The sequence below is a fragment of the Phoca vitulina genome, unplaced genomic scaffold, assembly GCF_004348235.1.
Source record: "Phoca vitulina isolate PV1807 unplaced genomic scaffold, GSC_HSeal_1.0 scaffold9, whole genome shotgun sequence".
Lineage (NCBI taxonomy): Eukaryota > Metazoa > Chordata > Mammalia > Carnivora > Phocidae > Phoca > Phoca vitulina.
Genome location: NW_022589712.1, coordinates 34165763 through 34187003, shown reverse-complemented (window position 1 = coordinate 34187003; position 21241 = coordinate 34165763). Strand labels below are relative to the sequence as shown.

Here is a 21241-nt window from a genome sequence, read left to right as displayed (position 1 = left end):
AAGGCAGACGCCTAACGACTGAGCCACCCAGGCACCTTTGTATCTTGCGCTTTAATGTGAATAGAATTAGCTGGTGATATTGTGGAAATGTAGATTCTGGCCCAGTAGGTCTAGGGCAGAGTTGAGAAACAATAATTCTAGCAAGTTTTTAGGTGATCTAATGTTGCTATTCTGTGGACCATTTTGCCCAATCAAATAATTTAACTTTATGTTTCATTAATGAATCACAAGGCATAGTTTTAAAAAGCTCTACTGTGGCGGAAAACTGATTGTATACCCTGTTTTATTGTCTTTTATAAATAGAATATCGGGGAGGAAAGGTGATGGCATTCCTTTTAATAGATCTTTGAAAACAGGAGCTAACAGGAGTGCTGTTTTCCAACGTTAAACTAGAATTTATGGATTATGACATAGCAGATCAGTCCAGGTTACTAAAGTAATAATTGCCTTTCTTCTTACCTATTCCTTACTACATTCACTAGTTTATGTCCCACTCCTTATAGGCTGCTGTACAACCAAGACATTGTTATCAATTCAACTCTAAATCCATAAAGCAAATCTATGCTAACAGAATACTCTATGACTAGAGGTGAAGGTGGAAATAGGATTGTAGAGAGAAACTGAGATTGTGAGACACAGCACTTAATTCTAGAACAATGCACTTAGTTCTAAAAGTCTGACTACTGCCACCAGTTACAAATCGCTGAACCAGCAGAGTGAATATCGAAGGGCAGCACTTTTCACAGTTCATGAATACCCCTTACGTATATTTTCTTCTCATTACTTAACTTACCCACACCTAACCACTCCATCATCCCAAAAATAACTTTTAAAGTTTGATTATCCTCATACAACACACATTGGATGTTTTAGTGCCCTGCATTTTCCAAACCTGAAATAATTTTACCTTGCATTACATTTCAGTGTATTGTAAATTATCTTATGCAGAAGTAATCATTATTTTACTGCAATGTTTAGCCTCTTGTTTAAAAAATCACCTTTATTATTATGTTGACATGACTTAAAAATATACCCTGAGGAAGACTGAGTAATTTTGAAGTGAAATTTAATCTTTTCCGACAGTATATCTAACGGAGGAAAAAAATCAATGTAAATAAATATGTTCCTTTTATCATCTTTTGCAGAAGGCAGAGTGGGGGTTGGATGCACATCTATTATTTATAACTTCATTGTACGTGAGCCTTTAAAATAGTGCAATAAAATGCAACATATAAATAAGCTTTTTGAAAGTGCTCAAGTTCAGTAAACACTACATATAAGTTTAAATATATAAAAATAGGATATTGAATTTCAGCTCTTCATGACTCAAAAGTGAAGCATTATGCATTTATATTTAAAACAAATTTCCCCATTTTAAAAGCATCTACAAAATACTGTGTCAGCTTTCTGAGCAAATATCCCTATTCATTTCTATATTATTAAGTGATGAAGTTAGTGAAAAGCAGACTTTTACATTACCTAAACTTCTGGCTAGTTTCATTTCAAGTTCCAGGTCTAGGTATATCAAGAAAGAAAAGTAACAAAAAATATTATAAAAGATACTCTATGTAAACAACAAAAACAAACAGGAAAAATAAAAGAAGTAAATGGAAAAAGGGAATTTGTAACTAGGGAACTCAGATTTGTATTCACCTACTTATTCTTGCTGGGTTTTTTATTTTTAATTTTTATTTTTTTTTAAAGATTTTATTTATTTGGCAGGGATAGACATAGCGAGAGAGGGAACACAAGCAGGGGGAGTGGGAGAGGGAGAAGCAAGCTTCCCGCCAAGCAGGGAGCCCGATGTGGGGCTTGGTCCCAGGACCCTGGGATCATGACCTGAGCCAAAGGCAGACGCTTAACGACTGAGCCACCCAGGCGCCCCCTTGCTGGGTCTTTTAATGTGAATAATTAGAATAATAGAACTATCTACCACGGAGATGATTATTTGGATTCTATAAGATAATGTATTCTCACAATTATAAAATGTTATGTGCATATTAATTAAAATTTTTAAATAGTCCAGTACTATAATTATAAATTATCTTTAAAAATAGGTGGGTAGATTAAAATAATTAAAGACATAGCCCTATATTAATTTCAAATAAGAAAGTAATCACATGGACATTTTCACATAAAAATGAAAAAAATAGCAAGTGTCCCACCTATGTAGTTTACTTCTTACATTATGTTAAATCAATCTTGCAGTTCATTACCTTTTATTTCCTCTTAATATGGTTAAGAAACATTTTGTTACGAGCATGATTTCCTCTAAATATGTTGAGTTTCTTCAAATCCATTCAGTAAGACAGGCCGCATGTGATTAATGAACACTGAGCTTCCTATAATGGCAATAAAGGAAGTTTTCTTTCACAGAACTACGTAAAACAACTTTTACGAAGAGTTATTGCCCTTACCCTCCCCCACCCCGCCATAACAACTTGCCCTCAATAATAAATACTCCAGCATAGACTTTATATGTCTGGGGGAAGGAAATGTCTCAAATGCCCACCAAACATAAATCAGAAGCGTTCTTTCTCTGGGCTCTGATCACAGTGCAAGGAGTTAACTCGATACCTTTTGTGAGCCCTCCGTTGTTCCCTCCTGCTTCAAACTAAGGATAAAAGCAGAAAGTAACATTTTTAAGCGAATGTTCCCTTTTGTTACTTACACCTTGTAGTCATCTTAACAGGATTTCTCTCTGGATTGCTTTTTGCAGTATTACTACTCAGTCAAGGATATTTCGGTCGGAGGGATGTGCATCTGCTATGGTCATGCCAGGGCTTGTCCACTTGATCCGGTGACAAATGTATGTATATTTATAGGATGCTTAGCAAAATGAAACTCTCAACTGTCAAATGCTTCATGAGCCGCTTTGCCGACAGGAATGCTGTGAATGGATGTCAGGTCCCCAGTTAGACGGTGTAACAGAAAGCCGTGCCGGGGTGAAGCAGAGCTGGCAGTTAGGATGATAGACTTTGAAGTCAGCTACCACAGTATCAGAAAACAGATTAATTTTTTTTTTTTTTTTCCAAAAAGGCTTCCAAACTGGTCTATCTATTTTGAAACCTCTCTAGTGATGACAGCCTGCTGTATGATTTAACTTTAGAGAATGCCTGCCATCAATCAACCTGACCATTTCTTTTTAAAAGTTTTCACCAAAAAAAATTAATGCAAACAAATGAAAACTGCACATGGAAGTAAATAGGAAAGGCCATGGAACAGGAGGCTGAGGTAGGGCTGGGGTGATATGGCGTGGAATTGAAGAGCGTATTCAAGAGAGTGATGAAACTGCCAGGTAGAAAATGCTAGAATGCTTTTGGCTTGAATTTTTTATTAATGCCCATGTATTAAATAAGCATCACCTAAAAAGAAGATGAATGGATATCTGTTTTTCTCAGTCATAAACTGGTGAAATACAGAATCATCTATTGTATATTATAGGGAAGAAACATATTGAGTAGTAAGATCAGTGAACATAGTTACTTATGTACAGATTTTTTTTTTCCTCTAAAACCGTAATACAAATGGTATTTCTCTCAAAGCTGGTTTTCTGACTAATGCATCATAATGTGACTTCCTAGGGAAGGTTCAAATACCCTGGCCTATCCTTCTGGGCAAGTCCGTGGTGCAGCTCTCTGCAGGGTGTGGGTGTTGTCTCTCACGTGTTCCCCAAGCTGTGAGAGCCCACAAGGCAGCCTTGCAGGCCCGGTTCCACACAATGAATTGGACTGTACTCGGAGCACACACAGACAGGAGATTCAGTCCTGGGACATTAGATTTCTATTAGACCTATGGCCTTAGGTGCCTAGGAATCTATTCTCCTCTTCCCACACCTTAAATGTTAACGGTACTTTGCCTTAAAGTGGACACCTCCAAACCAGAAAACCTATAGAACTCAAGAATCAGATTAAGGAGTTCAGTCTTCAAGATCGATCTCAGTTGGGCCTGTGCTCTCTTTCAGACTTGAGCCCAGCGATTCTAGAACCTGTCTGGACCTCCTTAGGCTGGTGTTGATCAACTATGTCCACTCCCACGGCTGGTAGTTCTTCCTTTCCAGAAGGACAGGAATTTCACATTTTGGCACGTGGGCTCGAAGTTCTCTCTTCTCTTCCTTCTACCTTCTGGGGAAAGCCCTTCATTTGTGGTTCCAAAAATACTAAAATTATGCTTTCCCCCTAATTTTTGCCTAGAAATCCCGCTGTGAGTGTGAGCATAATACATGTGGTGATAGCTGTGATCAGTGCTGTCCGGGATTCCATCAGAAACCTTGGCGAGCTGGGACTTTTCTGACTAAAACAGAATGTGAGGGTATGTTCCTTAGAATTCAACAACATATGTGGTTCTTCCTTTTCTGGGATACAGGTAATATAAACATGTGGTGATTTTAGGTAAGTGCATGTTTCCAGTTTATATATTTTATCCAAGGCAATAGCTGGTAGGCTCTTTTACCCTGCTGTTTTACTCAGTTTCGTTTTGTTTTGTTTTTTAATTTGACAAATATTACTAAACACCTAGACTTTACCACTGTGTGGGCATTACGAAAAATAGATAAAAGCATAGTAAAAGCATACTTTTTATAAAAGTACACATACTGTCATCAGAGTAAATCTCAAGCTATAAGCATTATATAAGCGTGCACGCACACGCACACACACACACACACACACACACACACAGAGTTGACCTTGAATAAAGTGGAGGTTAGGGATGCCAACCCCCACCCACAGTTAGAAATTTGTATATAACTTCTGATTCTCCAGAAACTTAATTACTAATAGTCTACTGTTGATCAGAAGCCTTACCAATAACATAGTCAATTAACATGTATTTTATATATGTATAATATAATGTATAATACATTGTATTCTTACAATAATATCTAACTTTTTCTTATTTTTTTGGTATTCCTAGGCTACATGGATCATTTGTGAGTTTTTTAAATTGTCAAAAATCTCCAAAAAAATTTCCAATATATTTATTTTAAAAAGTCTGTGTATAAGTAGATCCATGCAGTTCAAAACCCATGTTGTTTAAGGGTCAACTATGTACACACACACACACAAACACACTCCGCTGGAAATGCAAATGAACACTCAGCAAAACCTACACTATATAGAGACTAATTTTCTAATATGTTTATATGTTTGTAAAATAGTTCTGAAACCAGTATAGCTCCAGATTCTTTTGCCTTCTCCCTTTGTAGCTCCTCCCCTAGTAGACAGCTTTTTATATATCAATCATCTACTAAATGGAGAAAAAAACAGAGGAGAGATTATACCTTTCCAGTTAGAGCTATATCATTGCCTAAAAAACAAAACAAAAACACTCTGATTCATTAGTTATACTTAGGAAAGGGTGGTGTTTGGGCACAGTAGCTGGGAAGAATATGAGAGTAAGAGGTAACAGAGAAGGCAAAAAAATCAAATTTGTAGAAAAATAATATTTTAATGGTAATAATAAATATTTTAAATGTATGGTTTCTCATTAATAGCAGTATAAGATACTAATACTAGAAATGGCACCAGTGATATTCATTAGCATAAACTATGCTGTAACAATTATGGGACAGTGACAACCAAGAAAAAAGCCAGTAATGAAAAATAGTAAAAAATCGGCTGTGCAAATATGTGTCAACAAACACTCATTAATACTTGAATGTTATCATTTTTGAAGACAACCCCATATGTCCAGTTTTTTCAGACGGGAAATATTCAAGAAGTGTAGCAGATGACTTTGTAGCCTAAAATTGTCAACTGGCCCAACATGGTGACAGGGATGCTAGAGAAACCTGTGTTCTGGAGATCTGCTCAGGCCAAGACAAGACCTAAAAACAAAGACTTGTGCTGAGCTATAAATCCAAACTAGCCACGAAGCCCAATTCAGTTAAATTCAAATATTAATATTTTAGTGAGTCCTAGCTACATTTTTTCAGTTCCACAGGTATATATGGCCCCCAAAACAGGCTTGGTAGACATTTTAAGCTAATACCAACTTTGTATATTTATTGAAAAAAATTTTATCACGTATCATGTGTCAGACATGGTAGGTTCTTAAAACTATTGAATCATAGCAAACTTTAGTCATAAAATCCCCCAACCATAAAATATTTTCTTTCGAGTTTAAGATTCTGCATATATTATCAATGCCTTGAGTCCCTCCATTTTCTGTACTCACCTTTTTTTAGAAAAGATTTGCTTATTTGTTTTATAGAGGGGGGAGGGGCAGAGGATGAGAATCCCAAGCAGACTCCGTGCTGAGCACTGAGCCTGATGCAGGGCTCTACCTCATGTCCCTGAAATCATGACCTGAGCTGAAACCAAGAGCTGGCGCTTAACCAACTGAACCACGCAGGTGCCCTTTTTTTGCCTTTTGATTTGTGTCTGCCTGATTGTGAAGATGTTTTGTTAGAAATCACCCATTGTTACTGAGTTATATCTGCAGAAATAGGCCACCACCACATACTGTGGTAAAAGGGGCATCCGGAGTCCCAGCTTTTGTTTTCTTCACCTATCCCCTACCCCATTCCTGACCATCCCTCAGCTTCTCCCAGTGAGAGCAGACATTCATTCCTAAGAGTGAATTTAATGGAAATGCCACTCATGTTCTCAAATATCTCTAAATTTAATTATATTTCTCTTCCCCTGGTGGAATATCAGCAAAATCCCAAGTGGGAGCAGCATTTGAGGGCAGGGATTCTTACTGTTGCCCCTGACTTTCTCACACAGTTCTAGTTTTGTAAAGTGGATCTGCAAAATCCTGTACCACTCTCCATTTGTGTATATATATTTACACAAGGAAACAAAAAGTATAGCTCAAATTTGTGAGCAACTGGGATGGACAAAGCAACACAGAAGCACATTGCCACTTGTTACTATATACATTTTTTAAATAGTAGAATTCTGAAAATTATTTCTTATGGGACAGATGGGAGGCTGTATTTCCAAACTGAAAAAAAAAAAAAGTTTTTCTATTTTATCCACAAATTAAAGATAGGAATCCAAACCTTAGAACCTTACATAAATATCATGCTTTTATGTATGCATTCCTAAAAGCTTATATGAAAATTTTCTTTTCCAAGTTGAATTGTGTTCCAATCACCTTAAGATGTAGAAAAACCCTTCTGTAACATGACAGATCCTTCTATAAAAATGAATAATTACCTACTAATTCATTTGAGTTTAATTTGGATTTTCATCAATCTGGCTTACTTAAGGCAGGGTATATCTCTAAAAAGCAAAGAATATTTCTTCCCTTGCTAAGCCTGTACTAAAGACGTTTCTATCACGTGTCTTGGACATTCTGTGAAATAGCAAACTGCTGATGGCAGAGTGAAAAATTGCTCTTTGTGAGTGGGTACCATCCGTGTTCTCTGAGGCTATAAATGGGGAATTTTGCAGGTGCAGGGCCTTGAAAAGAGCCACGGAAGCTGTAGGCAGAGGGCCCTGCATGGAATGTGAAAAGCAGGGCTCCCCCAGCCTCAGTGTTTTACCTACTTAGCTCATGGTTTTAAATACTAAATCTAAATAATGTGAGAATCACTTTGCATTCCTCTATATTTCCCTCTACTTAAACTGGAAGCAGGAATCTTGCCTGTTTTCTTGCAATGTATTTTTATAACAGGATTTTTAAGAATTCTTGTGTATTGTCCTAAAGATAAAAAACTGCTTCTAATGCCTAGTGATTTATATTTATGACTGCAGGTTCCCTAGAATAAAGTTTGAAAACTTTCCATCAGTATAGCAAGAATCTTATATTCTAAACCAAAGTCAACAGACTGGGGAAGCTATTTGCTACCAACATGACAAGGAGTTAATATTCTTACTATATTAAGACATCTTCTATAACAATAAGAAAGAATTCAATAAACCGGTTAAAAATGAGCAAAGATTAAAACAGGCATTTCTCAAGAAAAGAAAAGACTCAAAACGATCTAAAGCGGTTATCACACTTATTCATAATTAAAGAAGTACCAATTAAAACAATGAAAATACTCTTTTCAACTTATCAAAGCTTATCATCCATTCACTCAACAAATACCTGAATGCTTACTATGTCCAGGAATTAATTAAGAGGGTTGATAATACACAGTGGTGGTGAGGCTACAGTTAAAGTTTTATCATATCTCTTGGAAGGAAAATAATCTGACATAGCATTTTTGGAGGGAAATTTTTCAAATTAATTGAAGTTAAAATTTGACTAGAAATTATATTTGCAGGAATTTCGCCTACAGATGTCGTTGTATAGCTGTACGGAGCACATTAGGACCCTGTCAGGAGCACATAATCACTACTACGACTGCTTCCAACATTTATGCAGTGGAGTATTTGCCGGGTGCCAGCCATTCCACTGGGTGTTTTGCATTCTCACAACATCCGTAAGAGGGAAGCATAAAAATGACACCAAGTGGGGCGCCTGTGTGGCTCAGTCAGTTAAGTGTCTGCCTTCAGGTCAGGTCATGGTCCCAGAGTCCTGGGATGGAGCCCCGTGTAGGGCTCTCTGCTCAGTGGGGAGCCTGCTTCTCCTTCTCCCTCTGCCTGCCACTCCCCTGCTTGTGCTCTCTCTCTCTCTGACAAATAAATAAGTAAATCTTAAAAAAAAAAATGACACCAAGGTTTAAATTTTCTTCACAGAGTCACTCATATGACAAATGGGAAGCAGTATGACATTAGAACCCCCAATCCTCTCCCACCTCCTTGTTCTCCTAGTATGTACTCAGTGTTACTTATGAAAGAGAAATCTGGAAACAATATAATTACCCATTAATAGGGATCTGTTAAACACCCCATTCAAGAAGTACCCTGTGTAGCCTTAGGGGAAACATATGCTAATAGAGAAAGAGTATGCTATTTACTGTTAGTAAAAATTTGGAAATAGTTCAGAACAGTTTATAAATGTTTCCCTCTGTGGGGGGGGGGAGGGAGACTAAGCTGTGTGCCCCACACATGAACCCGTATGCACATATGTACCCACCCCCCCCACACACATATATGTGGAAATCCATGTAAGAACATCTAAGAAACTCAGCATCTGTGGAAGGAGATTCTGCATAATATATCTTTTTCCCTAGTTCCCATCCTAAAATAAATTTTACCCTTTTTTTTTTTTTTTTTTTAAAGATTTTATTTATTTATTTGACAGAGAGACACAGCGAGAGAGGGAACACAAGCAGGGGGAGCAGGAGAGGGAGAAGCAGGCTTCCCGCGGAGCAGGGAGCCCGATGCGGGGCTCGATCCCAGGACCCCGAGATCATGACCTGAGCCGAAGGCAGACGCTTAACGACTGAGCCACCCAGGCGCCCCTACCCATTTTTTTTAAAGCCTTACCCAGTTCTTTCTGGGGGAATAATTTTTTCATATCCCTGAGCTCCTATAGTATGACATGAAACAGAAAAGGAGGAGGAAGAAGGGAAGGGGATTGGAAGACAAGGAGGATCAAGGGGGAAGAAGTGGGGGGGAAAAATTGATTAAGAACTTATATACAAGGCATTATGCTAATGATTCTGCAGGCATTTTCTCACCTAAAGCTTTTAAATATTCCTATCTGGTAATTACTACTGACCTCTCCATGTTTACAGAAACTGAGCCTAAGTGAAATTAAGAAGTTCCCTACATCACATGACTACTAAGTACTGGAGCACCAAGACTGATGCAAAACAGTGTGATCTCAGCCACTAAGCAAACCAGCTCTCATATTGTCCTGATTCCTTGGCACTTATCATACAGTTCATCTTTCTTATCAGATAGAACTTGAAGGGATTTGCCAGGTGTTAGCCCTGCAGACTCAGGAGCCTCACTTTAGAGTGAGGTTGACAAGACTGATTTGGTTACCTCCTATAATTACTTCACTTCTCTTTATCTCCGTGCCTGATAGACGAAAAGAGTCCCTAACTCGTAAAGCTATTTTGAGAATTAAAATCAGTGGCAATAAATATAAAACAGAACATAGCATATAAAAAAAACCCAAGTTTTAGTTATTATCAGGAGCGCAAAAAGGAACTATGTCCTAAGTGTCCTTTTTTACCCATAGGTTCTAACACTGAGATTCACATATAATAATTATCCATTGCAGATTACCTGGATATTAATCATTCAGTGCCATAGTTCAATAATTTATTGTGTGTCATAATAGGAAATTATGGGTTGAACCATGAGAAATTTCAGTTTTGTAAGATAAAATCAGTCAAATATTGGCAGTTTCATATGATTCAGTTTAATTTATAGGTTTTAATTATTTCAAGTTCCATTAAAAAGTATGAATTTATTAATATATTCAATAAATCCAAATACTTTCTAGATAATTTTGTACTGATTTTATATATATATGCTGATGCAATATAATTTCTCATAGAGTACAAAAATCTATTATATAACAGAAAATGATTTTCAATATCTGAAACCTGAAATTAATGTTTATGAATTTATTTTTCCCTAATGCAGCATGCAATTGTCATGGGAAAGCTGAAGAATGCTACTATGATGAAAATGTTGCCAGAAGAAATCTGAGTTTAAATATCCATGGAAAGTACATTGGAGGGGGTGTGTGCATTAACTGCACCCAAAACACGGCTGGTATAAACTGTGAGACATGCATTGATGGTTTCTTCAGACCCAAAGGGGTAAAGTATGCTTTCTCCTTCACAAAGTGTTATTTTTGGCTTTTTCATACAGAGATGTATTATATGGAAAAATAATTTTGAAAGCTTCTCTGAACAATTTGACTGCAAATTCTAAGAGGTGACTGGAAGTGTTTCAAAATAGAAACTGGATAAATCTTTGAGGATGTGGTATAAAACACTTCCATCTCTCTAGAAAGTTCCATTGTGCCCCATTCCTGTCAATCCTCACCCCTTGGCAAACTGATTTTTAGAACATAAATTAGTTTTGCCTCTTAGTGAATTTCATAAAAATGAAATCATAAAATGAATACAATTTTGTTCTCCTTCTTTCACTCAATATAACATTTAAAGAATTATCCATGGTGTGTGCATCCATAGTTCTTTTTTTTTTTTTTAATTACTGAGTATTATTCCTTTGCATGAATGTACTACAATTTTTAATCCATTCTGTTGGTGGATATTTGTGTCATTTTCAGGTTTTGGTTAGCTCTTACAAAACACTGCTTATATTAAATAAAACATGACCACAGAAAGACTTATATATTATGTTAAGTGTTTTTGTGGTCAAGTTTTATTTACCTTGTTTGCATAAGTATCTAGGGATAGAATACTTGTTTTATAGGATATTTATAATGTCTTTATATGACTTTATAAGAAACTGCCAACATTTTGCCAAATTAGTAACAATATTTTACATGTTCACCAAAAATGTGTGAGTTCCAATCCTTCCATATCATTTCTAATATTTGGTATTGACTGTCTTTTTGAATTAGCTATTCTAGTGGGTGCAGTGGGTGTGGCGAGTGGGTATTTGTCAGTCACTAAGTCATTCCTATCAATGCTTGGTGCTACTGCAGATCTTCTATTATAAATTTACAGCTGATCCCATTTTGGATTTAATTTTCATAGTAAGTGCTTATTGTCTATTCTTATATCTTGTGAAGTTTCCCTTCAAGCCAAGGTATTTTTTTTAATTCTAGAAACATTCTAATTTTAGCTTTTAGATCTATGACCCATCTCAAGCAAATCTTTGAGTGTGGTATAAAATAGTGATTAAGATCTACATGGTTAACCTGTTGTTCCAGAACCATTTTTTTTTTTTAAGTACTTCTTTTCTTCCTTTAAATTGCTTTGAGGCAGGGCGCCTGAGTGACTCAGTTGGTTAAGCCTCTGCCTTTGGTTCAGGCCGTGATCTCAGGGTCCTGGGATGGAGCCCACATCCAGCTCCCCACAGAGCAGGGAGACTTATTCTCCCTCTCCTTCTGCCTGTCACTCCCTCTGTTTGTGCTCTCTCTCTCTCAAATAAATAAATAAAATCTTCAAAAAATAAATAAATAAATTGCTTTGAGGAATTTGTGGCAAATCATGTGGTTTGATCATGTGGGTCAATTTCTGGAGCCCTAGTTCTGTCCCATGGATTTTTTTTGTCCATCCTTGCGTTAATAGCATTGTATCTTGATTTACTTTACCTTTAATAAGTCTAGAATTCAGAAACCTAAGTGCACTAACTTTATTCTTCCTTTTGAAGATTGTTTTGGACATTATGATTTCTTCATATTCCCGTACAAATTTTAGAATGAAGTTGTCAATGACAGAAATATTAGTTGAGACTGTTGTATAGAATCTAAATACAGATATGGAGAGAACGAACGCTAATATTGGGTCTTGGAATCCATGAATATAGCATGTCTCTCCAATTATTTATATGTCCTTTAAATATTCACAGCAGTGTTTTCAGTACAGAGATCTTGCATGTCTTTTGTTAATTCTCAGTATATTTATGTATTATTATAAAAAATAATTTTAAAATTGTTTAATATTATTATCAAGATTTTCAAATATTGATGTTATATCCTATATCTGAGTTCCTTTATTCGTTCTAGTAGTTTTAAACTAGATTATGTAGAGGCTTGCTTTACACTGTGTTAGGGTAGATTAACAGAGAGCTACTATGGACTCTGAAAAACAAACTGAGGGTTCTAGAGGGGAGAGGGTGGGGGGATGGGTTAGCCTGGTGATGGGTATTAAGGAGGGCACGTTCTGCATGGAGCACTGGGTGTTATACGCAAACAATGAATCATGGAACACTACATCAAAAACTAATGTTGTAATGTATGGTGATTAACATAACATAATAATAATAAAAAAAAAAAAGCTCAAGGTGGTTGTCTAATCTTGCTAACTTGGTTGACAACTCCAATCTCTGTTTACTCTATGGTATGCAGACCTGAAAACTTTACTCACATCATTGAGCTTTCCTGCTCTTACTTTCCACTGGATTCCTTGGAGTCTCCTGAATGGATGTATGATTAGGGGATCAGTTAAGCATTCGAAGAGTGTTGATATGCAGATTTTGGTGCTCCCCATCTCTGAACGTAGATCTCAGCTAGTATATTTTTTTTCTTTCAAACCTCAAATTCTTCCAAACCTCAAACTCTTCCAAGTTCTGCCTGCTTTTGATTAATTTCCCAGGCCCTTAAATATTTTACTTTCATATTTTGTCCAGAATTAATAATTGCTATCTGAGAGTAGATTGGACCATACAAGACACGGCCATTATAAAACCTGGAAGCTTCATGTTTTTATTACAAGTCAATTAAGTGAATCGGAGCCTAGATTATGGTGTTTTAATACTTATAAAAATACTTATGCTACACTATTTGTTAAAAATTCAAATCTCTCAAGTGCCTAATATTTGGGTAGAAGCCCATTTCATTTTTTTTTTTTTTTAAGATTTATTTATTTGAGAGAGAGAGGGAAGTGCATGAGCCGAGGGAGGGGCAGAGAGAGTGGGAGGGAAGCAGACTCCCCACTGAGCATGGAGCCAACACAGGACCCTGAGATCAAGACCTGAGCTGAAATCAAGAGTTGAACGCTCAACCGACCCAGCCACCCAAGGGCCCCAGAAGTCCATTTCATTTTTATAAAGATATAAAAAGAAAATTTTTTTTGCATTGCAGTTGTCAACTAAATAACATCTCTACAACATTTTAAAAATTATTGTCCTAAAATCTGATTTAAGATTTATTTACTAAATCCATATATTTAATAGTTAAATCAAATATATATAATGCAATGTTTATTTTGAGAACTAATTAGTAATCTGAATTATTTTAATGAAATTAAAAATCATGTGCAAAGTTGATATATTTATAGGATCTCATGTTAGAAAGATTCCTGGTCAGCAATCTGGCAGATTTCCCCAATTACCGCAAAGAAGGATAATGAATTAGGAGACTTTGATTTACTCAAGCTCATCATTGGAATCATGAATCATATTTATTACAGCCAAGATCTCATTTAAAAGAAATTTTTTGTCTTTTGTCCACAGAGGGTTTTGTTTTTTTTTTTTTCATTTTTTGTTTTCATGTCTTGGTGTTTTTTTCCTAGGTAGAGAGCCCTTCTCCCATACCTATTCTGAAACTGTTGCTCAAACTTCAAGCTTCAGTCTAAATGTCACTTCTATGAAACATTGTTGACTTCATTGTGTTGTGTTATTACTCCCTCCTCTTTTGTGCCCTAATGCTCTGTTTGTATATCTATTTTATCACTTAGCACATTTTATTTAATCAATGCCTTTCAAGCCTGTTATTTAAGGCAGACACCAGGCCTTACCTATCTGTGCTTTTGCACAGTTCTTACTTCATAATGGGGAATGAATAAATGTGTCTTAAATGATGATTTTAAAACTGATCTGTGAATAGAGCTGATTGATTGATATTCTTTCAGACATGTATATAACTCTAGTTATAACACTTTGATTTATATTAGTAAACAAGTTTACATTTATAAATAAAGTATGGATATATACATATGTATGGCTATATTTTAGGGGGGAAATACATATATTTATATGAATAGATTTATTTATATAGAGTAGAGAGAGAGAGAGACAGAGAGAGAGCATGTGCACAGTATTTAGGTACACCCTAGGCAAATTTATTTTTCTTCTTATCCTATTGCATCTGGAAAACAAATTACAAATTACAGCATATTATCATAGTCTAGGTTTGTTTAATTAAAAATTTTAACATTAAAATTAGTTGTATTGAATAATATATCTGAGGAATCTTATCAGATCCTTTATATGTTCTTCCTTTTAATTTTAGTTTAATAATATCACTGTAGTTGCTACTGAGATCCTCACATCACAAGGAAGTAGAGAAGTTACATGATGTCACATAGCTCGTCAGCAGGCACACTGAGATGTGAGCTCACATTTTCCTAATTGTGGAGACTACATTGTTTGCCCTTGGCTGATGCTGTCTTTCCAGGAAGCCAAATGTTTAATTTGCTTACTTAATATTATTTTTTTCAGCACCAAATATAAATTTCTATTTTTAATTAGCCACATCATGATCAACGTGAACAAACTTCCTAAAAAATAAATTTGGGGAAATTACTAATTTTGAACTATGTTGTAAGAAAAGAAAAACATACACAATCAGAAGGATTTTATTAAGGAATATATATTAGAGACTATCAAGTAAATATTGTTATTTTATTTATTATAATGATACTATGATTGTAAAAGAAAGATGCATACTGAAATGTGTAAGGATTAAAATACTCTATCTGCAGTTTTCTTTAAACTTCAGCAAAGAATGAAAAATGATGGAACTCATATGGCAAAATCTTGATAATTGCTGAATATAGGTAGCAATAAATAGAAGTATATTGTACTATCTTCTTTGCATTTGTGTATCTATTTAGAAGAAAGGGATTTTGGAAATTGCAAATATATATTAAAGATAATTTCCTATATAATTTTCTCAATATAATTTATTACTATATATTATTAAATTTATTTTGTCCTTAGAAGTTTGCCAAGTTGAAAAATATTGACGTTTTTATTACATTTGACTAAGAGCCATTTAATATTCTTGTTAGGTATCTCCAAATTATCCAAGACCATGCCAGCCATGCCATTGTGATCCAGTTGGTTCCTTAAATGAAGTCTGTGTGAAGGATGAAAAACATGCTCGACGAGGTGAGAGCGATAGCAGAGAGCTGTTGTTTTGATAAAAGGGCAATGAAAAGTCAGATATGATTATTTTTAGGGTAACATTTTGCAGTGAATTTCATTCATTTAATAATTTTATTCTCATATCTATCAATGTTCCTTCCAGGAAGCAGTTTTTTATTCATCTCAATAATTATTTTCCTGTAAATTAATTACAATTAATTAATTATAATGCTTTAAAAGCAAAAAGAGTTAAATAATTTATTTTGCATTATATGCATATATATGTATATTCATATATACATATTTACATATCTATGCACATCTATCTTCTGGTCAATCAGAAATCTGTGATGTATATAATTTTTTAATGTCTTGTTATTTATTGAATTGTTTTTTGTAGTTTCTGTGGTTTCAGGCCTGAAAAGACAGCATTCACTGAGGGATGTGTGTGCTGCATGGGAGGTGAGAACAGACATCACACACCGAGATGTAGTCAATAGTACAGAAAGCAAAACTGTACATAAAGGACTAAAAATAGATAGTAGTCATGAGTTAATGAAGGGAAAGAGGCTGACAGAAATTTAAGCCAAATACTTTCTTTGAGGATTGAAATTTGTGATGAACTCCAAACATTGAAGAATCAAATGCCAAAATAACTCCTTGATGTAAAATGTTGAAGAGCGACTTCCAGGAGAGTTGCTTGCCACAGTTAAGTAGAACATTAGGACATATCTGAAACAGTTTCTTTATACTGCTAAGAGTGGATTCTTCTCTTAGGAAAGACTAAAATAAATCATGGCTACAGTATAGGGTTTTTCCTCCCATTGCTCTCAAGTTAAAACACTGGCAATGTTTCTTTGGCACGGTGTAGCTTACCTGGTTTCTTTATAAAACTGTAAGATTATCAAGGTAAACCCTACAGTCTGAAATCTTAAAAAATTAAAACTCTGATTATTTTAAATCTCAAATGGTGAATTATTGAGGTCATTTTTCATTTTATGGCTCCTTATCTTTTTGTAGTAACAACTAAATCATGTTATTTTCAGTAATGTCATTTAACTTTTTTCTGTACTTTTTATTTTTTGTACTTTTTAAAGTGTATTGTTTTTGAAAAAGTGATAAAATATTGAAAAGTAGAAAAATAAGCATACAATGCAGTGGTAATTCATCATAAATACTCTTATTAACATGTTTGTGTTAACTTCACATAATGCGTTTTTCCCCAAACTGTTGAGAGTTTCTCTGAAATCTGGTTTTAGTACCTGAATAGTATGTCATTATGTGGATATACCATAATTTATTTACCCACTCAACTTTATATAGCTATTAAGATTGTTTCTAATTTTGTTTATCGTAACCAGTGCTTTAGTGAAGATATTTGTGTATAAATATTTTTCAATTATTATAAAAACCATACATAGTAAAAGTAAAATTTTAACAATTGGGAAGAGAATAAAATAAATAGCAATAGTATCCTCTTCAACTTATTCATCCCCCAATCTCATTTCCAAATTTTATCACATTGAGCCATTTCTTCTATTAAGTTCTGGAAAAACTTATCTTCCAGACAATATCTAAATAGTATTCTTAGTACTTTCATCACCATTAAATATTGCCTACTGACTCTCCATCTTAAAAGACAAAGAAATGTTTTCATTCACACTGCTTCCTTCCTTCTCTCCACTATTCAGACATTTTTCTTATGTATGGTATCTTTACCATGTTAAATAAAAAGTTCAAGTCATTATTTTATGAGCCATTAGATTTAGACTCCTCTTTCAAGGTCCTACTATGTGTAAGTCCCTATACTCCCCACTGATCTTCCAACTCACTTGGCATATCTGTCAGTTGCATCTTTATCTTTTCAAAGTTCATCTATATATAGGTATATAGATATACATACACACATAAATATATATGTCATACATATCATCGAATATTATTCAACCATGGGAAAGAAGAAAATCCTGCCATTATGTGACAATGTGAACAGACCTTGAGGGCATTATGCTAAGTGAAATAAGTGAGACAGAGAAAGACAATAACTGTATGATATCACTTATGTGTGGAATCTAAAAAAGCTGAACATATTGAAAAAAAAAAACAAAACAAAACAGAACAGAATGGAGGTTGCCAGAGACTGGGAGGTGGGGGAAATGGAGAGATGCCGGTCAAAGGACACAAACTTCCAGTTATAAGACTGACGAGATCCAGAGATTTAATGTACATCATGGGGCTTATAGTTAACAGTACTGTATTACATACTCGAAAGTTGCTAAGAGCATAGATCTTAACTGTTCTCACCACAAAATGAAATTATATGAGATGATGGAAGTGTTAACTAACACTACTGTAGTAATCATTTCACAAAATATAAGTCTATCAAGTCAAAACATTGTACATCTTAAACTTATACAATGACATGTCAATTATTTGTCAATAAAGCTGGAAAAACCAAATGCAACAAAAAATAAAAATCAGTGATTCCCCCCAAACAAGATCATACAGTTATATTTAATTTGAGACCTAATTAATTCTTCTAATTTTAAAATTGAAATGCAATAATCAAAGTTTATAATATTATAATTATATATTATTCAATATAGACCTGGGTTACAAAATTAGACACATTCCCATGATACATTTTTATCTTTATGTTTAGCTTGATGATTTTGTAGGAGAGTCTAAGTTGTAGTCTAATGCTTTAGAGTTCTTAGTATGAGTAACCAGATAGTGGGAAATGGTATTTTATGGCATTAACTTGATTACCAGAAAACTGGTTACTTTTGGTATAAGGTGGATTTTCCCTCATAGATTTGTAAGAGCTCTTTAAATATTAAAAACAACAATCGTATGTTAAATTTGTTATAAACGTAAACAGATTTTGTGTCTCGCTATTATTAATATTTTTTTATATATGAAACTTTAAAATTTTTTATATAATCACCTATTACAACTTAGAAAACTTCTTTAGCTATAATAAGGTATTATGTCAAGATTATTATATTTTAATATTTTAATTGAATTTCTGATATGCCTTTAGAATTCTAAAACTCTCATCTATCCCAAGATCAGACAAATGTATTCATTTTCTTAATTTTTATTATTTCACTTTTTGATACTTAGTTCTTTAATCGGTATGGAATTTATTTGGTATATTTTATAAAGAGAGTTTCTAGCTGTATTCTGTTTTTTCAGTAGTCTCTTTTAAATTGATCTATATTTAATACAATTTTTTTCATTAAGCGTATTAAGTATATTTATTTTATATTCTGTATCTCTTAGTAACATTCTCTGTTACCTATCTGAACCTAATGCTGGGGGTTGGTTTTTCTGCTAACTTATTCACTTGGGCCTTATTTTCTTGTGTGTTCCATGATTTGTGTGTGTGTATATGTGTGTGCATGTTTGTGTAAATGTCCTAGTTTATCCTTTCAGGATTCTTGAGTTTATATAATCTCTGATACGATCTCCTAACTTGAGTAGTACCTAGAATTTGTCTTTTGTTCCATAAAGCCATGCTCAGGGCTCTAGTCTAGTTAATCAGAGTCAGTCAACTCCAGGAAAGATACTGGTTAAGGGCTAGCTTATTTCTTTAGAATCTCTTCTCTCTCTCTCTCTCTTTTTTTAATTTTGTAGTTTCTGATCTTCAAGGAGTTTCCTTATTTTAAACCAGCACAGTCATTCTGTCTGTCTGTCTGTCTATCTGTCTCTAACTTTATTCTGTGTTGTCAAATGTTCTGACCAAGAGGGGGTCTTTGGACATCTAGTTTGCAATATTACAATGTTACAACATACACGATATTAAGCACTGGGTGTTATGCGCAAACAATGAATCATGGAACACTACATCAAAAACTAATGATGTAATGTATGGTGATTAACATAACATAATAAAAAAAAGACATGGTCATTGTATGGAATACATCTACACTTAGTCTCAATGTCTGGAGATTTTAACATGAGAAGTAAATGTTAATTTTTTGGAATGCTTTTTCAACCTTTATTGAAATTATCAGATTTCTTTTTCATTTGACTTATGAATATAATATGTTAAAAATGAATTTATTAATATGAAACAATATTTAAATTACCAGAATAAAATCTTCTTGGTCATCACGTAAGAGCCTTTTAATGTACTTTAGGATTCAGTTTGGTGTTTATTTTATTTAGGATTTGCTCCTCTGAATTCATATGTTAAATTGGTTTTGGCTATGACATCTGCTAGCTGTGCTATCTTGGCAAACAAATTAATTTCTCTGTGCCTTAGTTTCCTCATCTGTAAAATGGAAAACATAATAGTGTTTACCTCATTTTGAGGTTTTGAGTATTAACTGAATTAACCCATGTGTCGTATGTAGTGCCAAGCATAATGCCTAGCATAAAATAAGTGCTATTTAATTGTTAGCTCTTATTATGTTTATTTAGGGTTATCTTTGTTAGATTTTGATACCAAGTTTTTACTAGCTTCATAAACTAAATTACATAGTTCTCCACGTTTTAGATGCTCCATAAGAGTTTCAAACATTGAAAACACTGTAAAAACTAACTGCTACTAAAACATTTTTGTGGTGATCTTTGATCATTTGTCCTCTTTTGATATCTTTGATTATCTTTAAAGTTCTCTTTTGCCTTATTTTCTTACTGTTTATTTTTCAAATCTTCTTTCCTGTGGTGTTCATTTGGTTTTTCTCTTTTTTTTTTATAATTACATGAGCTAAATTTTAACTTATTTACATTTTTTAATATATTTAAGCTTGAAAGTGGCTACCGTTTTATTTCCATAAACATTGTTAAGTTCCTTTCTCACTGCTGTTATATTCTACTTAGAAAACTATTTAATCACAATTAAAGTCTTGATTTCTCTTTCACTCGAGTTAAAAGGAGAAATATTTATTCATTTTTAGAGTGGTGGAATTTTGCAAAATATTCTATTATCATGTTTGATATTTCAAATTATTTCAATCCTAATTTATCATGACATTTGTTACAAATATAGAAGTAGTAATTTATGTTAAAACAAGACTTGGATCATTTCTGCTTTGAGAAATTGAACATTTTTGTAGATTAATGATGAGCTGCAATAGGTAGGTATATACAATATAATGTGTAATTCAACAATAGTAGATGATTCACGTTTTTCTATGTCTTTTTTTTTCTAATTCGTCAACAAATATTTGAAGTGAGTAAGTTACTGTCATTCTCAGCCACTGATTTTTGGCCAGTTTCTTTTTGAGCCCCCAAATCTTTTGTTGTCTATATATTTTTGTACTTAAAATTAGTGCTTCTATGGAGTATAAATATAATAACTTAAGTCATGCTTTTTATTGTATTGTCATCAATGTAAAATGAGGGCTTGTCCTAATGAATCTATTTTTTTTTTAAGATTTTATTTATTTATTTGAGAGAGAGGGCACTAGCGGGGGATTAGCGGGGAGAGGGGCAGAGGGAGAAGGAGAAGCAGATGCCCCGCTGAGCAGGGAGCCTGCAGTGGCGCTCAATCCCAGGACCCTGGGATCATGATTCCAGTTGAAGGCAATTAACCAACTGAGCCACCCGGGAGCCCCCTAATGAATCTATTTTCATTGGATTCTACTTTGGCCATTACTAATATTACAACTCTATATGCTCTCTTAATGTAGATTTACATTCTTTTT

General features: G+C 34.3%; 1 protein-coding gene across 1 annotated transcript in view; it reads left to right on the top strand.

Moving 5' to 3' along the window:
- The window catches only part of LAMA2 (laminin subunit alpha 2), a 613526-nt gene that overhangs the window by 257475 nt on the left and 334810 nt on the right, over positions 1-21241 (top strand). The window contains exons 6-9 of the mRNA XM_032407892.1: positions 2720-2809; positions 4194-4311; positions 10440-10618; positions 15509-15608. Of these exons, the coding sequence (XP_032263783.1) occupies positions 2720-2809; positions 4194-4311; positions 10440-10618; positions 15509-15608 (487 nt within the window). The remainder of the gene's footprint in view (positions 1-2719; positions 2810-4193; positions 4312-10439; positions 10619-15508; positions 15609-21241) is intronic.